Raw genomic sequence first — 21023 nt, forward strand, 5'->3', positions numbered from 1 at the left:
AAATAGATTTCTTATCCAAATTCTAAAGTCAGCTATGAGATGCAAATTGATTTATTATGTAAGTTTGGTAGCATTAGTGGGTCTTAAAGCATTCTTATTCTACTTAGGTCTTATTCAACCATTTTAATACCATAAGACTTGAACCATCTACTTTTATTACTTCCACTTCTTGATGAGTTTTCTTCTCTCCAACAATATGCCAACTAATCAATTTATACAATGCTATCTCTTTGACTGTTCTATGTGTTGTCTTGTCTTACATCAGGAGGCTCCCCCCTCTGCTTTTTTTTCTTTGAACTATCAATTACCTTCTAACTATTCTCTTTTCCTTTGTCATACAATTTGTATTGTTTTAAGCAACTTGTTTGACCCTTACTAGTAAAAGCTAAGATTTAAGATTTTTAAGACTGAAAATGAAAATGCAGAACGTACTTATGAGAGGTGTGTACAGGGATATTTCTGTGTCACTAAAATGTGGAATTTGGCACAGTTATGATTGCCCTCTCCTCTAAAAGGCTAGACTAGGCTTTGTGTCATTGTGCTTTCCCTCTACTGATCACTGGGCTAGTCAAATTCTGGTTAGGAATAAGATGAGAATATAATAAAATATAAATGAATTTAGTTGAGAGAATGAATTGCATGGAGATAGGAATTGAGCAGATTAAGAAGACTATCCTAGACATTGTATAGTGAAGCAAATGACTTGCAAAAGAGAATCAGTTAATTATGTTAAGTAAATATTTTGAATAGCAAAATTGTACCACATTTGGTAGAGGATTTTTAAGGTTGTTGTATTGGGTTAGAGAAGCTAATTTTTGGAAGCTAAATAGGTAATCAGTTTTTCCCATAAATTTCCCATCATTTAGTAGCAAATGCTCTCTAGATGGATATTTATATGGAAGAGATAGGGATTGAGACTGAGATAGTGATTTTACTGAGATAGTGAAACTCCTACCAATGAAAGGTGACATCTTCGCAATTTACAGTGTTGGAGAGTTATCTCAAATGCTGATAGGTGAAATAACTTGCCCAGTGTCATTTGAATCCAGATTTCCTTGGCTTCAAGGCTGGCTTTTTAGCCACTATGCTATACTGCCTCCCTGATTACATGGCGTGACAGCACAAATTAAAGACAGTTTGTGAACAACATTTATGGTATTAGTGGAGAGTATTGAAAGATATAGGTAACAATGACTAAGTCTCAGATAAATAATTTTGGACTAAAGACACAGTAACTATAATTTTCTTGCAGGCTAGAGGAAAGACTGTGTCATTGCCTTTGCTTGTTTATTGAGTACTTCCACAATGTCATAAAATCCTAAATTGCTCTATGAAAAATCCCATCCCTAAGTGACTTTCTAGGTCTCTGTTCGGCCCCCCCTCCCGCATATACAGTCTTATCTCTGACATAAACTCATCAGTTTCTCTTTTTTTTTTGAGTTAAGCTTTTTATTTAATGTTACAAAAATATTTAGTCAAACAGACCAAAGACCATGTCATCATCAGACTCCTCTCATTCTTCTTTTTTTGCTTCCTCTTTCTTCTTCTTCTCAGCTGGGGCAGCTGTGCTAGCAGGAGCTGCCCCTCCAGCAGGGGCAGCACCACCAGCTGCTGGGGCAGGTCCACCAACTCCTACATTGCAAATGAGACTTGCAATGTTGACATTGGACAGGGCCTTTGCAAGTAATCCAGGTGAGGATGGTTCAACATTTACACCTGCTGCTTTAATGAGGGCATTGATTTTATACTCCATGACTGTAACCTCATTGTCGTGAAGGATGAAGGCAGAGTAGGTGCAAGCAAGCTCATGGCCATTTTAGCAGAAGGATTAGGAAAGACTTGTTTGTAGTGGTGCTAGTCACTGGATGAAGTGAGGGTTCACCTTCAATGCAGCCTTAGCTTCCGAAGAAGAACCAAGCATCTTACAGACAACTGAAGAGCATCAGTTTCTCTCTCTTTTATTTTAAATTTCAGAGACTCTAGAGCAATAATCAGTGGGAAGATAATGTGTCATTTGTTGTTTCTGTTTCCAAATCTATAGTTTTGAGATTAATAATCAATTAATGTGGCAAAGAAGAAAGAAAAGAAGGGAGAGTCTTTATAATCTCATCATGGCTTTGGGCTGGAATCTGTGAGACATTCTTCCCTGCACAGTCTCAGAGTCAAGGGTAGCAAATAGCAACAGATAGAAAAACAAACAAACAAACATTGGCCTATGGCCTGAATATGACAATTCAGCTCTCTAGAACCAGTTTTCAAACTTGAATGAATTATATAATGAAGTAAAAAGATAATATTAACATCCATAAGATGGATGAAGAGATGAGTACAGGGAGCTAAAAACGCTACCAGTGTAATGATCACTGAGATTATAATATTGTCTCTGTATTATGTCTATAATAAAATTAAATCCTCTGTTTATATAAAATTCTTCACAACTTGGACCTTTCTATCTTTCCAAAATTACTACATATTACTCTTCTCCACATGCTCTGCTGTTCTTCCATTCTGGTCTGCTTGCTGTGTCATATATACATACAATGTTTCATCTGCCATCTCTATACCTTTATATTGGTTGTTCTACATGCTCAGATGCTAACCTTCCTCATTTCATCCTTTTAGGATCTCAGACTTTCGTCAAGACTCAGTTCAAGCCTTAAATTCTGCAGGAGTATTTTCCCAGTTCTCCAAGTTGCTAGGACTTTCTCCTTTAAAGCTACCATGTATCGCCTTTGTATCTATCTTACATATACACCAAAAAATGTATATTTCTCTTTCCCATTATAATGTAAACCCTTTAACATCATGGACTGTTTTTTTCTTTTTCTTTGCATTCCCTGGCATGTGCCTGGCACATAGTAAGCACTTAATAAATGATTATCAATCTATTTGTTGAATATTTAAAATCTTTCCAATAAATGAACTTAATAGCAAATTGTTCCTCCAATAGCAAAAGCCAAGTGAAATGCTGACTTTGGTGACAGCGGAAGAATTGTCTAACTAGCAAACTGTATGAATGACAATCTATTTCTATAAATATCTACCAATACCCACATACTCTCCATGAAGAAAACTGATCTCCATTAAAGTCTGGGAAACTATTATTTTCCCTCTCTTCTTTTCTAGGGTGCACGTGGTCCACAGGGAATTGATGGAGAACCTGGAATTCCTGGCCAACCTGGTAATCCTGGACCCCCAGGACATCCATCCCACCCAGGGCCAGATGGCATCAGCAGGGTATGTTGTATTTATGTGAAAGACTAGCCATTTTAAAGCATATCTTTTATTCATTACTTTGTTTATTAGAGTTTTTCTTACTATGATAGCTCATCACAGTATGGGGATGATCCTTGGTTCTTGACAGGCATTTGCTTTAATGGAGACATGGGAATCACAGCTCTGATATTTCCTAGCTGTGCTTAATTTCTCTGAGACTCACCTTCCTTGTCTGTAGAATGGGAATAATAATATTTATACTTTCTAAGTGTTGCTATGTCATAAGTATTTTGTGAGTCTTAAATGTGCACTATTATTACGATATAAGCAGTTTTCAAATTCGGGCATGTTCTACCAAGAAACAAAGGTTTCAAGTTCAGATGAACTTGTCTCTCTAAGGATCAGCCTATTTAAAATGGTACAAGCACGTCACTAGAAAGTTAACCACTTGGTGCTAGATTTAGAGTCCACAGCATTTCCTGAAGACTATTTCCTGATCTATATTGATGTAGGTGCTATCTATAATGATGACCCTAGATCTTTCGAAGCATTAAGGCATTAGATTTTTTGTAAACTATGCTTTTTATAGGTATGATAATAAAAGCATGTGTTCAATCAAGTGAATCAAAAACTGTCATCAAGAATAACAAAGCGTTTAATATAACATAAAACCCCCCAGATTGCTGGCAAATACATCATAGCACATATCATGTTGCTATTGCCCCAAGTTCCTCCAGCTTTTTGGTATTTTCCTAAAACTTGACTTCAAATATATCACATTCAGCATGGTTCTCCATCATCCTAAGAGGTTACCAACTATGTACTTTTTTGTGTGAAGGTTAAAAATTTCCATCTTGTCTTTCTTCCTCAAGGACTGTAGTGGAACTATGAGTCTACATATCTTTTAAGGAAAAGGCATACTTTCATCGAAGTGAACGCAGATATACCTCTCTTATAGACTGTTGAGGATCTGGTGCTGTAGGCATCCAAACTGGCATCTAGATTTGCCTTCCACACCCCTGCACCCTGCCCTAAGATGCTTCCTCTCAGATCAGTTCTAGGCATAGCAACTTTTACAGTAACATGATAAGCCAAAGATAAGTTTCCTTGGCATACTCAGGAGAATCAGGTTAATCCATTACTATGTAGGACACAGAAGATATTAGAAGAGGAGAGAGTGAATTCTATACTAAATTATTTTTTGCTTTTCTTTCCCTCATTAAAAGTAATGGTGGAACTTTATTGTTTTCAGCTTATATAGACTGATTTTTAAAAAAATCTTGTTTGGAGTTTGGGCTATCATAAATCTGGAGATTTTATGTAGCAGTTTATAGAAGAATTTGTCAGCATACATTGAACAACTTGTCACATGGGCCCCCTTGAATACTGAAATGTGACTTTGAATAGAAATATGACTATAGAATCACCTTTGCTGAGAATCCATTTTTTTTCTTGGTGATCATGAGCGTTGGCGATTTACTTAATTTAAACATTTAAATAAAACTGACCCTTTCTTCTATTGACATCTGGGAGTCAATATAACTGTGAAGGGAGAGAAAAATGCATTTCAGTGAAAACTTGGCCAAATCAATTACCAGGCTCAATTTGTACTACAAAGAAAAGCTTTCACTTCTTTGATCTTGCAATGATTTTGTAAAGTGAGGATTATGCATTTTGTTATAATAAATTTATTTTCACCTTTCATCAAAGAAATCAAACTTTACTGGCATTTCTAAGAAAGTGAAAAATAATATAATACAAATTATTTAACCTAAATTATTAAATTAACCTCAATCCAAAGATTTTAGTAATATCTCACAAAGTTTAGTCTAATGATGTTAACTGCGAAGGGAAATGATATAACTGGTGTACAGTAAGATTATGGACATACAAAACTGGATGTAACTGTCAACATTTAGACATGCTAAATACCTTTCAGAAAAGCTGATGGTCTCATTAAGAGTCAGGAATTTGCACTAAATTCTGAGTTAACAGGCTAAACTGTATATTTTAAGAGCACTCTGTATTCTTATGGAAAGGGAAAAAATGATCCTTTTTACAAATAACATCAAATAGTGTAAACAACATATCGAATTGCCTGTTTCTTGTGTTTTTAAGTTTAAGGGTTCAAAAATGGGCTTTTCCTGCAAGAGGAATTAATAATTTCATTTTTCTTGTGTTTTAAGTTTAAAGGGTTCAAAAATTAGTTGTTTCTACAAAGGGAATTCATAGAGATTTCCAGGATTAATTTTCTGAGCTAAAAAATAAAATCAGGAAGTGTGTATTTGCTATGAGGATAATATTAACTTTCTCACCTTTGTAGCCATTTTCAGCTCAGATGGCTGGTTTGGATGAAAAATCTGGACTTGGAAGTCAGATGGGACTGATGCCTGGCTCTGTGGTAAGTACTTATAGATAAGTACTTTTGGGGTGGAGAGAAGCATATGGGTAAAGATAGACTCCGCTAAAATAACTATCTAGTTAATAGATGACAATGTACAAGTGACAAATGTGGCTACACAAATTCTAATACCAAGTTAGGTACTATAATTATTGATGATGTTGGTATTTATTTCATTTTCATTTAAGAGCTTTTGTTTAAACTTATTCATTTCCCTTTCTTCTTTCTGGGCTCTTCTTTGTTCTTTCTGAAAAACACATGATGCTGATGAGGGCCAGACCTTGTCAAAATTTTGAAACAAGTAAAGTTTGTCTTTGTAATCTTTGTGCTTCCCTATTTCTGCCCCTGATAGTTTGTATTTATTTGTATTTGGAAGCCTTTCCAAAATTTCTTCCTGTGGTACTATATACATTCAAAATTATCTCCTTCCTCTCCACCATCAAGACTTCCATTTCCTCAATGAAGCAGATCTACACTAGGACTGGCAATAAAGTAATCATTCTAATAGACCTTAGGAATTTAGAAGACGGCCTCTGTCACCGAAACTTTGTATCTCCACCAGAATCTAGACATCATCTATCTATGTAAAATATTACCTGTGTAAACATCAGCATCTTAATTCTCAGCAGCCTCCATTTCCTTATCTCTTAAATTATGTAGCAGAGCTAAATGTTTTCCAAAAGAACACTCCAGGTATAAATCCTTTAATCTGAATTTCCATGGACACTTAATTATTTTTTTGTTGGTAATGGTATTTTCCAATACTCCACTAGATCTGTGATGAATGAATGAATGAGTCATTTATTAACTGCATACTCTGTATAAAGCATGATGCTAAGAGCTGGGGGTAAAAGTAAAAAGGCAAGACAGCCCCTCCTCTCAAGGAATTCATATTCAAATGGATGTGAACTTTCCCTTCAATTCAAGTTGATGAAGTACCTACTATGTGGTAGGCATTATACTAGACACTGGAGATGCAAAGACAAATACAAAAGCATCCCTGACCTCTTGGACCATATTTGGGAGAGGGAGGAATCAAGACTTGGTCTGATACATTTTCTATATCTGGAGAAGTTTGGGGATAGGACTCAACTATATTTCTCTCTGCCATCTTGTCTATACCTCCCCCTTTCTTTTAAAAGTAGCCTTGATTTTGTTTTTGCTGAGGGAGAGGGAGTAGAGGGAGACCATTCCTATGATGCCACTGGAGTTTTTCATTGAAGAACTTTGTGAAATGCAGATAAGTACTTGCCTGTAATTTAGAATCTTGGACACTTGGAGCACTATGAGGCTAAGTGACTTATCCAGGGTCACATAGTCGATTTATGTCAAAAGTAGTACTTACATCCAAGACTTCCTGGTTCTGAAGCCAGCTTCCTATTTATGTCAAGCTGCTTTATTGTTGGTCATAGCAAATGACTATCCCAAATGGGAGGAATGGCATCGTTAAATATACAATTTTAAGTAATTAATTGCTTTAAATTCATATGGTAACTTAAATTTAAATATTATTTTACATTTTAATGACAAAGATTAAATCATACATATGTATATAAAGACATATATATCTTTTTATTGAAGACACTAAAGACAGAATGATGCATTAAAAGCATTGTCATGCAAAGTTACTGTATCCATATAATCCTAAAACAAATGATTGATTTGGTCAAATGAAATATATCACAAATTTAGGGTAAATATTCAGCAAAATAACAGGTTATTTTGTTATCATGATGTCAAAATGTGTGGTTTGGGGGTATTATATTATCCATAGATGGTCATTTCATTTTATTCTTGGATATCAGCCATTTAAATATCATTATAATAGAAACAACCTGTCAAAGTACAAAGCATTATCAATATTGGGGGAGTTTGTAGGTGTCACTTGAGATAACAGCCAAGATGATGGGCAGTGGGAACTTGACCTCAGCAATAGCTATAAAGGCCTGACAGGAATCTCGAAATGTAGAAGTATAGATGCTCTTGGATTTGTTGAATATAACTGAAAGTTGGTTATCTCAGGATGGAGCTGATGGGATGACTAAGGCTCAAAATTGGAATTAAAAAACTCTCCAGGGGTGGCATCCACGTGAACTTAACCAACAATATGTTGACAAAAGAGCTTTGGACAAATGATTGAGTTATGTAGATTCGTTTGTGTAAATTGAGGGGTTTATAATGATGATACAGTGTTAAGACAATGTCACCAGAAATTGCATAAGGATTATCATTTTATAGTCTGGATTTAGTGATCAACATAGATTATATAAGGAAATGATGGGAATCGTACCAAATTACTGTAATCTATTAAAAAAACATCTTGCGGGGGCAGCTGGGTGGTGCACTGGATAGAGTACCGGCCCTGAAGTCAGGAGGACCTGTGTTCAAATCTGGCCTCAGACACATAATACTCACTGGCTGTGTGACCCTGGGCAAGTCACTTGACCCCAATTGCCTCACCAAAAAAACAAAAAACAAAAACAAAAACAAAAACAAAGCATCTTGTACCCAATGCTTAGCAAAATATGACCTAGTCCTGATTAAAATTATACATTAGAAACTTAACTATTTTTTAAAAAGAATTTTACATGTGATGACTTCACCAACTAAAAACAGACTTCAAAATATCCTGGAAAAACCCAACCAGTAAGTTGTATTACATTCAGGCCATTATCACAGACCAAATTGTTGCCTATAATTGCTCATGTGTAACATTGATTCATAAAAATTTAAGAGCAGTCTTTTAATAGGTTGCCATCACCAATACTAATAATCTCCAAGCTACATGAAATGAAAACTTTAAAAATATGGGCAAGTAGATGAAAAGCATATAATGAAACACTACCAGGATGGCAACTTTTCCCAAGACTATTTCAATCTGAACTTCTTCCAAAAGACAAAGATGATAGAATAATAATAACTCTAATAATAGCAATATTAGTAATAATAAATTATAATACTTTTGTCCAACTGTTGCTTTATTCACCTGTGTAGGAGTTCACGAAATGTTAAATATGAAAGAATAATAGCAGGTTAGAAGCTTGTCCTAAGAGTGTTTCTATCTGAACTTCATCAAATTAAATTAAGAATGTTTTTTAAATAATCATAATGATAATAATTGTTATTGTAACTAGAAGGTGATCCTAGGTTCTCAATAGGTATTCCATCAGAGCTCAAGTTCTGATAGATGGATACTACCTTTCTAAAAGCATTTCAGAATATGTTTCCAGTGACAGACTGTATCTTCTTTCTGAGGACCAGCCTAGCTAAATACAAAGTACATGGTCTCTAGATGATCAATCCATTCATCAATCAATAAATATTTTTGAAGTCCCTATCATATTCCAGATACATACTGGCTGATGGATTCAAAGTCAAAAATGAAAATCCCTGACCTCAAGGAGCTTGTATGCCACCAGGGTAGAAAATAGCTGATACATAAGTATACACAAAAAAGTGATAAAAAATGGTTGCAAACTAATTATGCAGGGGAAGTACTAATAAACTGGAGGATTAGGAATAGTTTCTTGATGAATTCTTTGGTTTTTGGTATTGATATTGGGTATTATTTAGTATGAAGGTAGCTAGGTGGTATAGTGGATAGAACACTGTTTGGCAAAGTGCTTTCCTTATAACAACCCTGTAAAGTACGTACATTTCCTTTTAATTCCATCACTTTACCCACTCTGTGCTATTGTTCTAGTGATACTACTGAACCACTGCAAATGATGAAACCTCATAAAGATGAGGAAAATCAAAATTTTGGGTCAATCAAAGTGCAATGGATACATAGATAGAGAGATAGATAAACAGATAGATAAGGGGTATAAATAACTGGACTTCCAAGTAGTTATAATAATACCTTATATTCAAGAAATTGAATAACATATATCATCTTAATGAATGACTGGAAAAGCAAATGGGTTGGTTGTTCAACAAGTATCAGTTAGGGGTAAGTTTAGTGTTAGGGATGAGGTTAGTTTAAGTGGTCCATATAAATGTGAAAAGACGGACAATAAGATCCCTAACATTTTGAGTTTCCCTGTTGAGGATTTATGGGAGGACATAATGAGAGTCACACAGAATAGGAAGATATAGATTATCTCTGACCTGTATTGATGCAGGAAGAATCTATATTGATGAGATCTCAGAGCCACTGAAGAACCCTCATTACCACCACCATTACTATTAAATATTTACGTTAGAAAGAGGTACTTTGATCTTCTTGCCATGTTTAAAAGTTCTTTGAGAAAAAGAGAAATTATTCAAACACCAAATCTTTTGGATATTAAGTTCTTGCAAGCAATAACATAAGCTTTGAAATGATCTAAGTCAGTCCCTTGAATTTGCTAATTTAAGCTACAAAATCATTATCTGTATCATAGTTGAAGAACTGAATGGGCAAAATATCAGGAACTACTTTCTACATGCCAAGATAATTTTTTGGAAAAAGAACAAAACAAAACAAAAAAACTTCTGATGTTTGTTTTAGCTGAACTGGCCTGTAGCTATGAAAGTCTCCCATTATCAAATATATTGGGTGTTTGAGGACATGCTATTCATTTTTCTTCGTGATAATGATGATATTTGTAGAAATCTTCTCAAGTGTTATCCTGAAGTTTTTACTCCTCCCAAATTCTTGGCCCTCTGTTTTTGTTTCTTGCTAATTTAATTCTGCCTTTCTCTTTTGAACTTCACTCTAGTCCTGAGATCTGTCCACAAAGGAAGTGTCCAGTTGTCATAATCATTGACAATCAAAGCCTTATTCTTTCAGCCTTAAGCTGGAATTATTTAAATGTATTTAAGACAACTGTTCTAAAGAATAATGAAATGTTGCCTTTTGTTGATTATAGGGTCCAGTGGGACCAAGGGGTCCTCAAGGATTACAAGGAAAACAAGTAAGTCATTCTTACGACCATAAAAATATTGTGATCAAAAATGTAATTGTTTACATGGTGTGATCAAATTTCAGTAGAATTTTAGGGTTTTTTTTAATGTTTATTCTTTATGGCACATTTTATAATTTTCAGGAACTTAGAAAAATGTATAATGAGGTTGATCATTAAATTCATTTATGTGACTCAGTTCTGTTCTCTTGAGGTCCAGAAACTGTCCACCATAATATATGTTACAAATTGTCTTGAATTTGTTTTGCCAGTTTTGAAGCCCAGAAATGCAGAAAGATCTTCCCCATAATAAAGGTGGTTTCTTCCTAAGGATGGGAAGACTGGGAATGAACTTGTAATTTTATTGGGGTAGGGAGCTTATGATGAAGAACCCTTTACCAGTGGAGGTCAGCATCTTCTTTGCAACTTTCAGTCTTGAAGAGTTGCTGAGAGCATTGAGAAATTAAGCTACTCGACCAGACTCACAAAACCAGAATATATAAAAAGTGGGACTTCAACCTGAGCCTTCCTGGCTTTGAAGATGATTCTCTATCTACTGTGCCATGTTATCCTTCAACATAGTATAACATATTAGAATATTCTCTGTTATGAGAGTTTCTGAGAACTGAGCAATTATTCCTACTTATTTTGGAATTGGGTAGCTTTACTTTTGTTTGTCTGACACCCCATATACTCCAATCCCATAGTGGTATAAATTTCATTTTAAACTAAAGATAAACTAAAACATTTAGGGTTGAACATTTTAGGGGAGTTTTTGGATTAGGTGAAGATATCCTGTCATATCTCAAAATTCTGGATTAGGAATTTCCCTTAAAGGCTCTGCTGTACTAGAAGAGTAGACACCTTATTTCTGTAATTCACCAGTTATTTAATTTGCCAATAGCTCAATAGCATGAAACTTGTATGATTTCAGTAATGATGTAATTGACATTTGAAAATCATCCTTGGCCAAATCAAATATATTTTTACCTATCATGTGGGAAGTGGTTTATATAGAACCATTTGAAATTCAATGCTTGCGGGTAGGAGAAAATGCTGACATTGTTTCTGGTCTCTCATTTGTTTTCCTGTTTATCTTTTAATTTTAGGGTGGTGTTGGCCCCACAGGCCCTCCAGGTGAACCTGGTGAACCAGGCCCAATGGTAATGTCAAGTAAGCATGTATAGCCAGTTACACAAACACATTTAAAATTTTATAGTGTTTTAGGAGTACAGTAAATTCAGTCTCTAATATAGCAAGATATTAAAACTGAAATTTGATGGACTTGTATGAATCTAGAATATGCCTGTACTATCCCTCTGTTTTTGCACAGGGCCAAAGTGTTTTGAATGGTACCACTGGTCATCGCTAAATAATTTTCATTTTAAAAGTCTCTTTTGTCCTCTGTCGTAGAGCATATTATCTAAGGTTTGTAGCAGGAGATTCAGAAAATTAATAATTATCTTTGGCATTATTGTTTTGCAATATCAAAATGTGTATCTTCCAAGAATGTTTTAGAAATTGTCTTCACTGACATCTTAAATTTTTCTGTCAGGGTCCAGTTGGTGCCCGTGGCCCAGAGGGACCTCCTGGGAAACCTGGTGAAGATGTAAGATGAGTTTTGATCTTTTGCTTAGTAATTTTGGACTGGAATGAAATAGTATGTTAGTCTGCGAATTTTCATTATTTTCTTATTTTTCTCTTGACTTTGTTCAAACTAAATCTTGTAGGACAGTCTAGCAGCTGAATTCAGGATGGTACATTTTCAAAGTCTACTAGCCCATTCTCTTATCTATGGATATCACAGAGTTAAGGAGAGCAAATATCAGTTTTCTCTTGTAGAAAAGGCACACAATTTCTTCAGATTGTCATCAATTCATGAACTTTCAAGTGAGATATTGAAATTTTGATGTAGAAGGCTACTAATAAGCCCAGTGTAGTAGCCTTTTAAAAAATCCTTATTTTCAATACTTCATTTTGAACTTTGCATTGGTACAGCACGAGCAAGGTTTACTAATGATGAAGACATTGATTTATTCAATAGGATTGTTAATTAAATCCATGATATAACTATAGCTTGTAACTATAAGAGTATGTGGTTAGAGAATAGGGTGGGACTAGGAATCACCTTTTTCTCATTCTATTTTTGGCTGTGCCACAGAATAATGATGTAATTGTAGACCTCAGAGACCTGTTATCATCCTCTATAATGAGAGGAAAAGTTTCCTTTTCAAATAGCTTTTCTGAGGTTTATTTAGCAAATATAGTATTTTAAGATAAAATTATTATGAAATTTATAAATAAAATAGATGTAATTATAGTAAAGAAGTAGTTAAAATAGTCCTTCAGGTTCTTTGTGTCACTAGAGAAGAGATGGCCAATATTTCACTCAATCATACCTGTCTTCATTTTTACATGAAGACTGACAAAAATAGGACAATCATCTTCCTAAGAAGGAATTTTATTGCTTGCATGCAAAATATTTAGTCTCTACCCAATAAGAAGAAATTATTTTAATTGTTATTGTTTTCTTTTTTTTAAATGCAAAGGGTGAACCAGGTAGAAATGGAAATCCTGGCGAAGTAGGATTTTCAGGATCTCCGGTAAGTTTGTCCTGCTGTATAGAAATTCTATAAAGGTCCTGCAAAATACAAATATTGCTAAAAAAAAATCAATGATCACCTATAGCAGTATGCATAAACTACATCTATCCCACCTATCCACAAGATAGTTTCTATCTCTGGTCTATGAAAAAGCATTGGTAGCGTTTTTATAATTTACTGAACCTTATTATGACCCAACCTAACAAAGAGAAACAGAATTTTAGTGCTGGAAGGGATCTTAGACAGTACATCCTTAAAACTTCATTTTTGGCCTACATTTGTCACATGAAAACTATTGAGATTCAAAGGTAAGCTTTGTCTTTGTTTTCATATATGAAGACTCCTCTGTGTTTTAACTATTGTGTCAACTGCAACTTTAAAACCACTATCCTAGTTTCCTTCTTTCTCCCCTCAATATCCTCCTGGCCATCCCTCCTCCAACCCCTACCTTCCCCCCAGATCCCCAAACAAAAACTCAGGCCAGGCCTGGATGTATAAATACAGAGAAGAATCAGAAGGCTTAATCACTAGCACAGATGGACATTTCAAAGAGCAAAAGGATTAAAGTCTTTTTAGAGGTCTCCAACCTTCCATTAGGCCACATTCTTTAGCTCATCCACTGTGTGGCCCTAGTAGAGGAAGGAAATGTGTGTTGCCAGCATATGACAGATGCACGCCATGAGTGCAAAAGAAAAGGCTGTGTTTGCGGGATGATAATAGTCTTGGGTCGAATTGGAAGGATAACTTTTTGTTAAGGCTTGTACATCTGGTACATTTTCCTGCTATGTTAGGGGATATGTAATTCCCTAACGTAATGAGAATTTTTCTTTAAGACTATAAAATTGGCAAGGTTAACTGGTGATGCTGAGGCATTCAGCTCTATAATTCTCCTTTAAGCCTAGAAGGGCATTTATCTAAGGGGCTAGGGTAGTATGGAAGGGAAGCAATTATTTTTTTTCCAAGGGGGGAAAGAGCACCTTGAAGTCCTCTGTTCGAAGTGAAAGGAGAATTCCTCTGCATAGTTAGGTAGAAGTGTAACTAGTGAATTCTAGAATTGGACATGATAACTCACTATTTTATAGCGCCTTAACATATACACTGTGTTTTGCTTACACCAACTCTGTGAGGTAATTAATACAATTATTATTAGTCCCAAATAACAGATGAACAGATTTCTCTCAGACAGGTTAAGTGATTCACCTGTATGGTCACCCAGCTAGTAAATATCTGAGCCAAAATTTAAATCCTTATGTCTGAACTCCAAGTTCAGTACTCTATAGGCTAACCCAACCATGTATATAGCATGGTGGTGAAGTACATTGTCTTATCTACTTATCTGGATTTTATAGCTTGGCTGCATACAATACAGTATTAAAAAATTGATAATTAGAAGTTTTTCTTCTGTCAGTAGCCATGGAGAATCATTTCTTTCACCTTCTTAAGCCCAGAAAGTTGGAAAATTTATTGCAATTTAAATAATTCACCTCAAAATGAATCTAAATACTGAGAGAATGCTAAGCAATTGGGCCAAAATTGGTTTCTATGAAAAAAGAAAATCTGATCCAGAGGAAAGTTTAAAGCATACCTGAAAAAAATCTTTAGATATTTTGGCTAGCATTTTTCTACTTGTATTACTGTCAGTCAAATCAAGGTCAACTAATAATTAAAAACTACCTATAATATGCAAATAACTGTATTGATTTATGGTTATAAAAAGGCAAAAACAAAACTATACCTTCCCTCAAAAAGCTTATATGCTTATATTGAGGCATGAAAAATTGAAAACTGTTAAGGAAATGCCAGATAATGTGATGGAGAAATAATAATAACTTTTTTTATATTTGCTGAGATAGGAAGGTTTTCTCTTAACGAAGTAAAGTATTAAGCAGGTTTGTTACTGAATTTATTGTGCCCATGTGAAAAATTTATGTTGTCCTCTCCATTTTCCACTCTTCTTTCCCAGTAATTTGAAACTTTTATAGATGTATATATATATATATATATATATATATATATATATATATATATATATAAAATGTATATTTATACACATAGAAAATGCTTAATATATATGAATATAATGAAAAGATCTTTAAAATCTTCAGTTCCCTAAAACTTTTCTTTAATCTACCACATTTTAATTTACCTTTAATAGCTATTCTATTGCCATTCCTCTAATCATCCTGATCTGTTCTTTCTTTTCACTATTAAGAAAATAATAGGATACAAATATGACCTTCATATAAGCACATTTCCTTCATACAAACACAGATTTACATGAGAAGTAAATAAAACATAATTATCCAGAAGGACTTCAAATTTCTTCAAATTCTGCTACATTATTTTCCAAAGTTTAATATAATTTCTTTTAAATATAAAACCCATTAAGTTTGTATATTTTCATGACATCTTGTGGTTAATAATAACAGTGGTATCATTATCTTTATGTTTTAAAATGTTGAAAAATGGGGATTTTCCAATATTCTATATCACAAACACATCTAACTTTCCATTTCCAATAGATTATTACCTCCTATGCTAACCTAATGATTAAGTAGGTAAATTTTGGTTAATGAAATGCTTTACTGATATCTTATTTTTATCACTATAGTAGATATCTACTTTAAAATATACTTAAGAATGTTTTTCTAACTAAATACTTTATTTTTCTCCCTTCCTTCCCTCCCTCCCTCCCTCCCTCCCTCCGTTCCTTCCTTCCTTCCTTCCTTCCTTCCTTCCTTCCTTCCTTCCTTCCTTCCTTCCTTCCTTCCTTCCTTCCTTCCTTCTTGCCTTCCTTCCTTCTTCCCTCTCTCCATCCCTCTCTCTATTTCATTCTGTCTTTCTAGGGGGCACGAGGCTTTCCTGGTGCACCTGGTTTTCCTGGTCTAAAGGGGCACAGGGTAAGTGTAAATTCTATTTGTTCTCTTTTTTTGTAATGTGACGTACTTTGCTAGATTGTGTGTGTTTATGGGGGGTGAGAGTAGATAGGTAGGTGGTGGGGTCACTAGTCTCAAAAATGCCTTTATTTAGCTATAGTTTCATTATTCCTCCCAAGATTACTGAAATCATTGACTCTTTTTGCATTGATTTTTTATTGACTCTTCATTCAAAAAATCAAGATTCTTGACAGCATTAAACTTTCAGAGTCTTGCTAGGGCTCTCAAACAAGGCCCATGATCAGTGATTATTCTATGGAACAAATTGTAGCATAACCATCATTTATTCACTCAGTCAACACCCATATATTTCTCCTTCTATACTGGGCATTGGGGGATATAAAGATAGTTAATTCGTACTCCAGGCTGTTATGGAGCTTGCAACTTAGTCGGGAGGGTAGTTACAAAGTTTGTGTGTGTATCTACTTAGGTTGGCAAATGCTGCAGATTGAATAATATTGTTTTCAAATTTCTTCATTTTTCTTGCTTTTTTTTTTTGCAACATGGCTAATAGAGAAATGTCTTGCATAAAAATAGAAAACATTTAAAAAAGAATTTCATTTTAAGAAATATTCAAACACTATAAATAATTAAAAGGGCATTTATATGAGATTGCTTACCTTTGGGTTTTTTTTATCTTTTCCAAAAATAATTAATATCCATATATATTTATGTTTTTATTTTCCCCACAGGGACACAAAGGTCTTGAAGGCCCTAAAGGAGAAGTTGGAGCTACAGGAGCAAAGGTACTTTCCTAGTATGATAATGGAATTGGACCAAAAGCACCTATTTAGGTGCTAGAGAGGGTTAGATAATTATTGTTTCACCTGTTATTTGGTGCAGCAACTGGTTACCTGCCTAAATCTTATGGTCTCACTGCACTAACATCTATGAATTTAGGAATCTGATGTATATATGTGTGGATCCTACTGTCAGATAGCAAACACTTTTTACTTTAGCTGTATGGTGCTATTAAAAGTGATAAAAATACACAAATTTAACTGGAACCACAATAACTGTTGGAAAACTGAGGTATCTGATATGGTTATTTTTGGCACCCATTTTTGTTCCACTTCCAAGCCCCCTTTCTACCTTTGAGTTTTCTAACTGTTGTTCTTCATTTCAGTACTGGTGACAGGGAAGGAAGGGAGAGGTTATTATTCAAGTGTGGATTGTCTTTTAGTATGTAGAATAAAGCAGGCAATAGGGCTTCATATTTTATTGCCTTGACTGCTATAATACTCATCAAGTTATTAACTTCCTGGTGCATAGCTCTGTATGGTTTTATCTGGGTTAAACTATTGATCTCAGGAAGTTGTTAGCTTTTTTTCCCTTTCCTAACAAGTTAATGAAGAGAGGCATTATGGTGTAGTGGGTAAAGAAACTATCTGGTTTTAAGTCCTGCCACTGACATATATTACTGTATACATTTCAGAGAAGGTGGCCACCTGCACGGAGAAATTCCGCATCAGGAGTTCCCTAAAACAAAGAAATCGCAGATTCAGTCCTTATCCTTAAGTTCGTGTTTCTCTGTGTTATGATTTCACAAGATTGGTTAGATTCCCCAACTTCACTTTAAACTACCAAACACTTCATGAGTCAATTTTCAATAGCATTTAGAGAACTACAGAAAATGAGTTCTATACCTGGCATTGAAAATGAACCATGTGGTTTTCCCAGGTGACATCATTAACCACAACCTTTTAATAACGTCGTAACTTTCCTGTTTTCCTTTTAGGGTGAAGCTGGCCCTACAGGTGCTATGGGGGCAATGGGTCCTCTGGTAGGTATCATTTTAGATCTTATGATATATTTTTGCATTTAGGAGTATATATAAAAAAAGTTATCAATGCAAACTATTAATTCTCTAGATGTTGTCAAGATGACTTTTTTATTTCTGAGCAAATTAAATCTACTAGGATACCTTCTTGAGGACAGGAGGTACATTTATAAGTGATTGCTTTTTAGGATTCTCATGGATAGGGGGAACTGGAAGCATTGAGCTATATCTATGGTAGGTGAGGAAAAGCCTTTAATTAATGATCATGCTATAAAATGTTAAAATCTGCAGTCACTCTATTTAAAATTAGGGAAATAGACTAGTTAATATGTAAGTTCTCTTTTAGATCTAAAATTGTGTGAATCTATAACTTTCTCTGCTGTGACTAGAAAAATTTAAATGGCAATAAAAAAATGACTACCATTTGCATCATTTTATACTTTTTTTTCTAAGTCCAATTTTTTTTTTATGAGACTGTGTCTCCCTAGCTTACCTAGGCTGATTTTATTTTCTGCCCATTATTGATAGCGTGGAAGCTTTGACTGCTTTGTTTTTGAGCTGCTCTGTTTACAACCTGGGCCAATTTACCTCTCCTTATGCAACCTGGTGCCCCACCACTTCCAGGGGTCTCATCCTAATTTAGTCCTACTGTAGCTCAGAACTTCTGGGCTCAAGTGATCTATTAGCTTCCGGTTCCGCAGGAGTAGGGATTACTAGTATGTGCCATCACACACCTTGCTGCTTTTTCTTTCTTTTTATAGTTGAGGAATTCTATTAGATTTTATTGGGTGAAATGACATTGAAATGAGAAATAATTACTGCTTTTTTAAAAAAAATGACAGGGTCCCAGAGGAATGCCAGGAGAAAGAGGCAGGCTTGGTCCACAAGGTGCCCCTGTAAGTATTTCTATTTTCTTTGTCTTTATTCATTTGCGTTACTTTTCCTTTAATAGAATATGTGTGTGTGTTTGTGTGTGTGTATTTATGCTTATATACACGCTCATTAAAAAAAACTGAGGCCCAGTTTGATTTACAAATGCATATGCATCTATACATATGTTTAGGATTCTATATATGTATATATATGTTTATATATACACACAATATAATATATGCATATAACATATGCAACACATACATTTGATAGATAATATATCCAATACACACATATAACATATGTGTAATTATGGTTATATATACACACATATGTCCATATATATGTGTATTTGTAAATCAAACTGGGCCTAAGGTTTTTCAATATAACAATTAACAAAGGAAGATCATTAATTTAGTGGAAAAAATGTTTAAATAAAATTATTTTAGAGAAGTATGTAGTAAAGGTATGAACAAGTATATTTCCTTTGTTGGCCAAAAATTACCCAGATATCATTTATAAATTCTTAACTACTGCCATCACTTGAGTATAGGATCTATTTTTACATATCTGTAGAGAAAAGGTGGGTTTGAGATCAGTGAATTCTTCAGACTCTGCATCTCCTTTTTCTCCTGACTTCGTGAGATGGAGTAGGTGGGAAATTTTCCCTGCATTTCCGTGAAAACATTTTTTAATGACCCAGGCTTAGTTCATATTAGCAGAAAATCTGACTAAATGAAGAATCTATTTCAAAAGGTAATTTTCGAGACAAAAATTCATTTTCAGTGGAACTAAAATGCAGTTAATTGGTTTGGTTGTATTCTTTATGGTGGCACAAGAGGCAAGAACTTGGAGTTATTTGAAAAATTCCGTTGTGACCTGCCAGATTCAGAAATTACTTCAGTTATTTGCCTTTTTTTTTATCCTGCTTTGAATGATATATTGGTATTTGAATGATATTGAATGGTATATTTTTATCCTAAAATATTTGAAATAGATTTGATTTTTTTCTAAAAGGAGGTCAGTTTTAGTCAGTACAGTGACAGCAGTTTCTAGCCTAGCACAAGAAGAAAGTGTGTTGGATTTAGTTTTAGGGGAGACTTAATCTTGTTCCTCATGTGAAATTATACCTGTAAAAATTATGATTCTATAAAGAACTTGGACCTTTGGCACATATCTATTTTAGAATTTGTCAGATTCTTAATCTGATCTTAGACCAAAATGGAGTTTTTGCAATAATAATAATAATAATAATAATAATAATAATAATAACAACTAACATTTATATAGCACTTATGTGCCAAACACTATGCTAAACACTTTACAATTATTATCTCCTTTGATCATCATAACAACCCTGGCAGGTATGTGCTATTATTATCCTCATTTTACAGATGAGGAAACTGAGACAAAGAGAAGTTAAGTGTCACACAAGGTCACACAGTTAGTATGTATCTGGGATTTGAATTCAGCCACCTTAGTTGTCACAATTAAGAATTAGTCTGAACACAGTATAAGTGCTGAAATCTAAATGCAGATCCCAGTGAATGTTAGTCATAATGAACAATTGTCTTTCATTTTTATATGGGTTTAAGAAACAGTGTGAATACTCTTGGGAGTTAAGGAAATGTGGTGGTTATGTGAAAGTTTTTGCCCTTAATTAATATGACACAGGTCAAACTAAGTTCGGTTTAAGAGCTGAGCTTTGATTCCAATCATTTTTTGGATCAGTTTCCCAAACCTTTGAATATGTGTAATTCAAGGAGTTTCTACAACTGACTTTCCTCTAGGAAGGATTAAGTGTCATGCAAGTCTTTTAGGATGAAAGATGTGCACTTTCATAATGCCTTATGTTATACTTTTCCAAAATAGATATTTTAACTATTCATAAAAGTTCTCAGATTCTTGTTTTGACTTTAATATGAAGTTATTTCTCTGTTCTTAAGAATGAATAGAAAAAACATAATAATATGTAAAGCCGGGATGGTCTGGTAAAAGAAAAATGGACATTTAAAATCTGCTTTTTTGCTTAGATGCCCTTGGGAGAATAAAGTTTCTTTGTTCCTCAGTTATTTCATCTGTGTGAAAAGCACCTTAAATCTGCTGAGTTAACTTGGCTATTAAGAAGAATGAGGGATTCATATTTAAGCCTTTGAGCTTACTAGGTAGAAGAAGTTATGCTAAAGTACAAATAATTATTAAGCTCCTTTTCACTCCCTTTCATTTTCTCAATCTTTAACCCTCCTTTATTAATATTACAAGTACAATTATATTCATTCATATCATACCACCAAAGATTTTATGGATATTAAATTCCTGAGATTAGAG

General features: G+C 34.3%; 1 protein-coding gene and 1 pseudogene across 1 annotated transcript in view; one reads left to right on the forward strand and one right to left on the reverse strand.

Moving 5' to 3' along the window:
- Nucleotides 1-21023, forward strand: part of COL5A2 (collagen type V alpha 2 chain) — a 204978-nt gene that overhangs the window by 125654 nt on the left and 58301 nt on the right. Inside the window, 10 exon segments of the mRNA XM_020993591.2 lie at nucleotides 3127-3237; nucleotides 5540-5617; nucleotides 10471-10515; nucleotides 11613-11666; nucleotides 12059-12112; nucleotides 13053-13106; nucleotides 15953-16006; nucleotides 16735-16788; nucleotides 17781-17825; nucleotides 18665-18718. Of these exon segments, the coding sequence (XP_020849250.1) occupies nucleotides 3127-3237; nucleotides 5540-5617; nucleotides 10471-10515; nucleotides 11613-11666; nucleotides 12059-12112; nucleotides 13053-13106; nucleotides 15953-16006; nucleotides 16735-16788; nucleotides 17781-17825; nucleotides 18665-18718 (603 nt within the window).
- On the reverse strand, nucleotides 1472-2507 carry LOC110213251 (large ribosomal subunit protein P1 pseudogene; annotated as a pseudogene).

The sequence above is a fragment of the Phascolarctos cinereus genome, unplaced genomic scaffold (genome assembly GCF_003287225.1).
Source record: "Phascolarctos cinereus isolate Bilbo 61053 unplaced genomic scaffold, phaCin_HiC Scaffold_726;HRSCAF=1367, whole genome shotgun sequence".
Taxonomy (NCBI): domain Eukaryota; kingdom Metazoa; phylum Chordata; class Mammalia; order Diprotodontia; family Phascolarctidae; genus Phascolarctos; species Phascolarctos cinereus.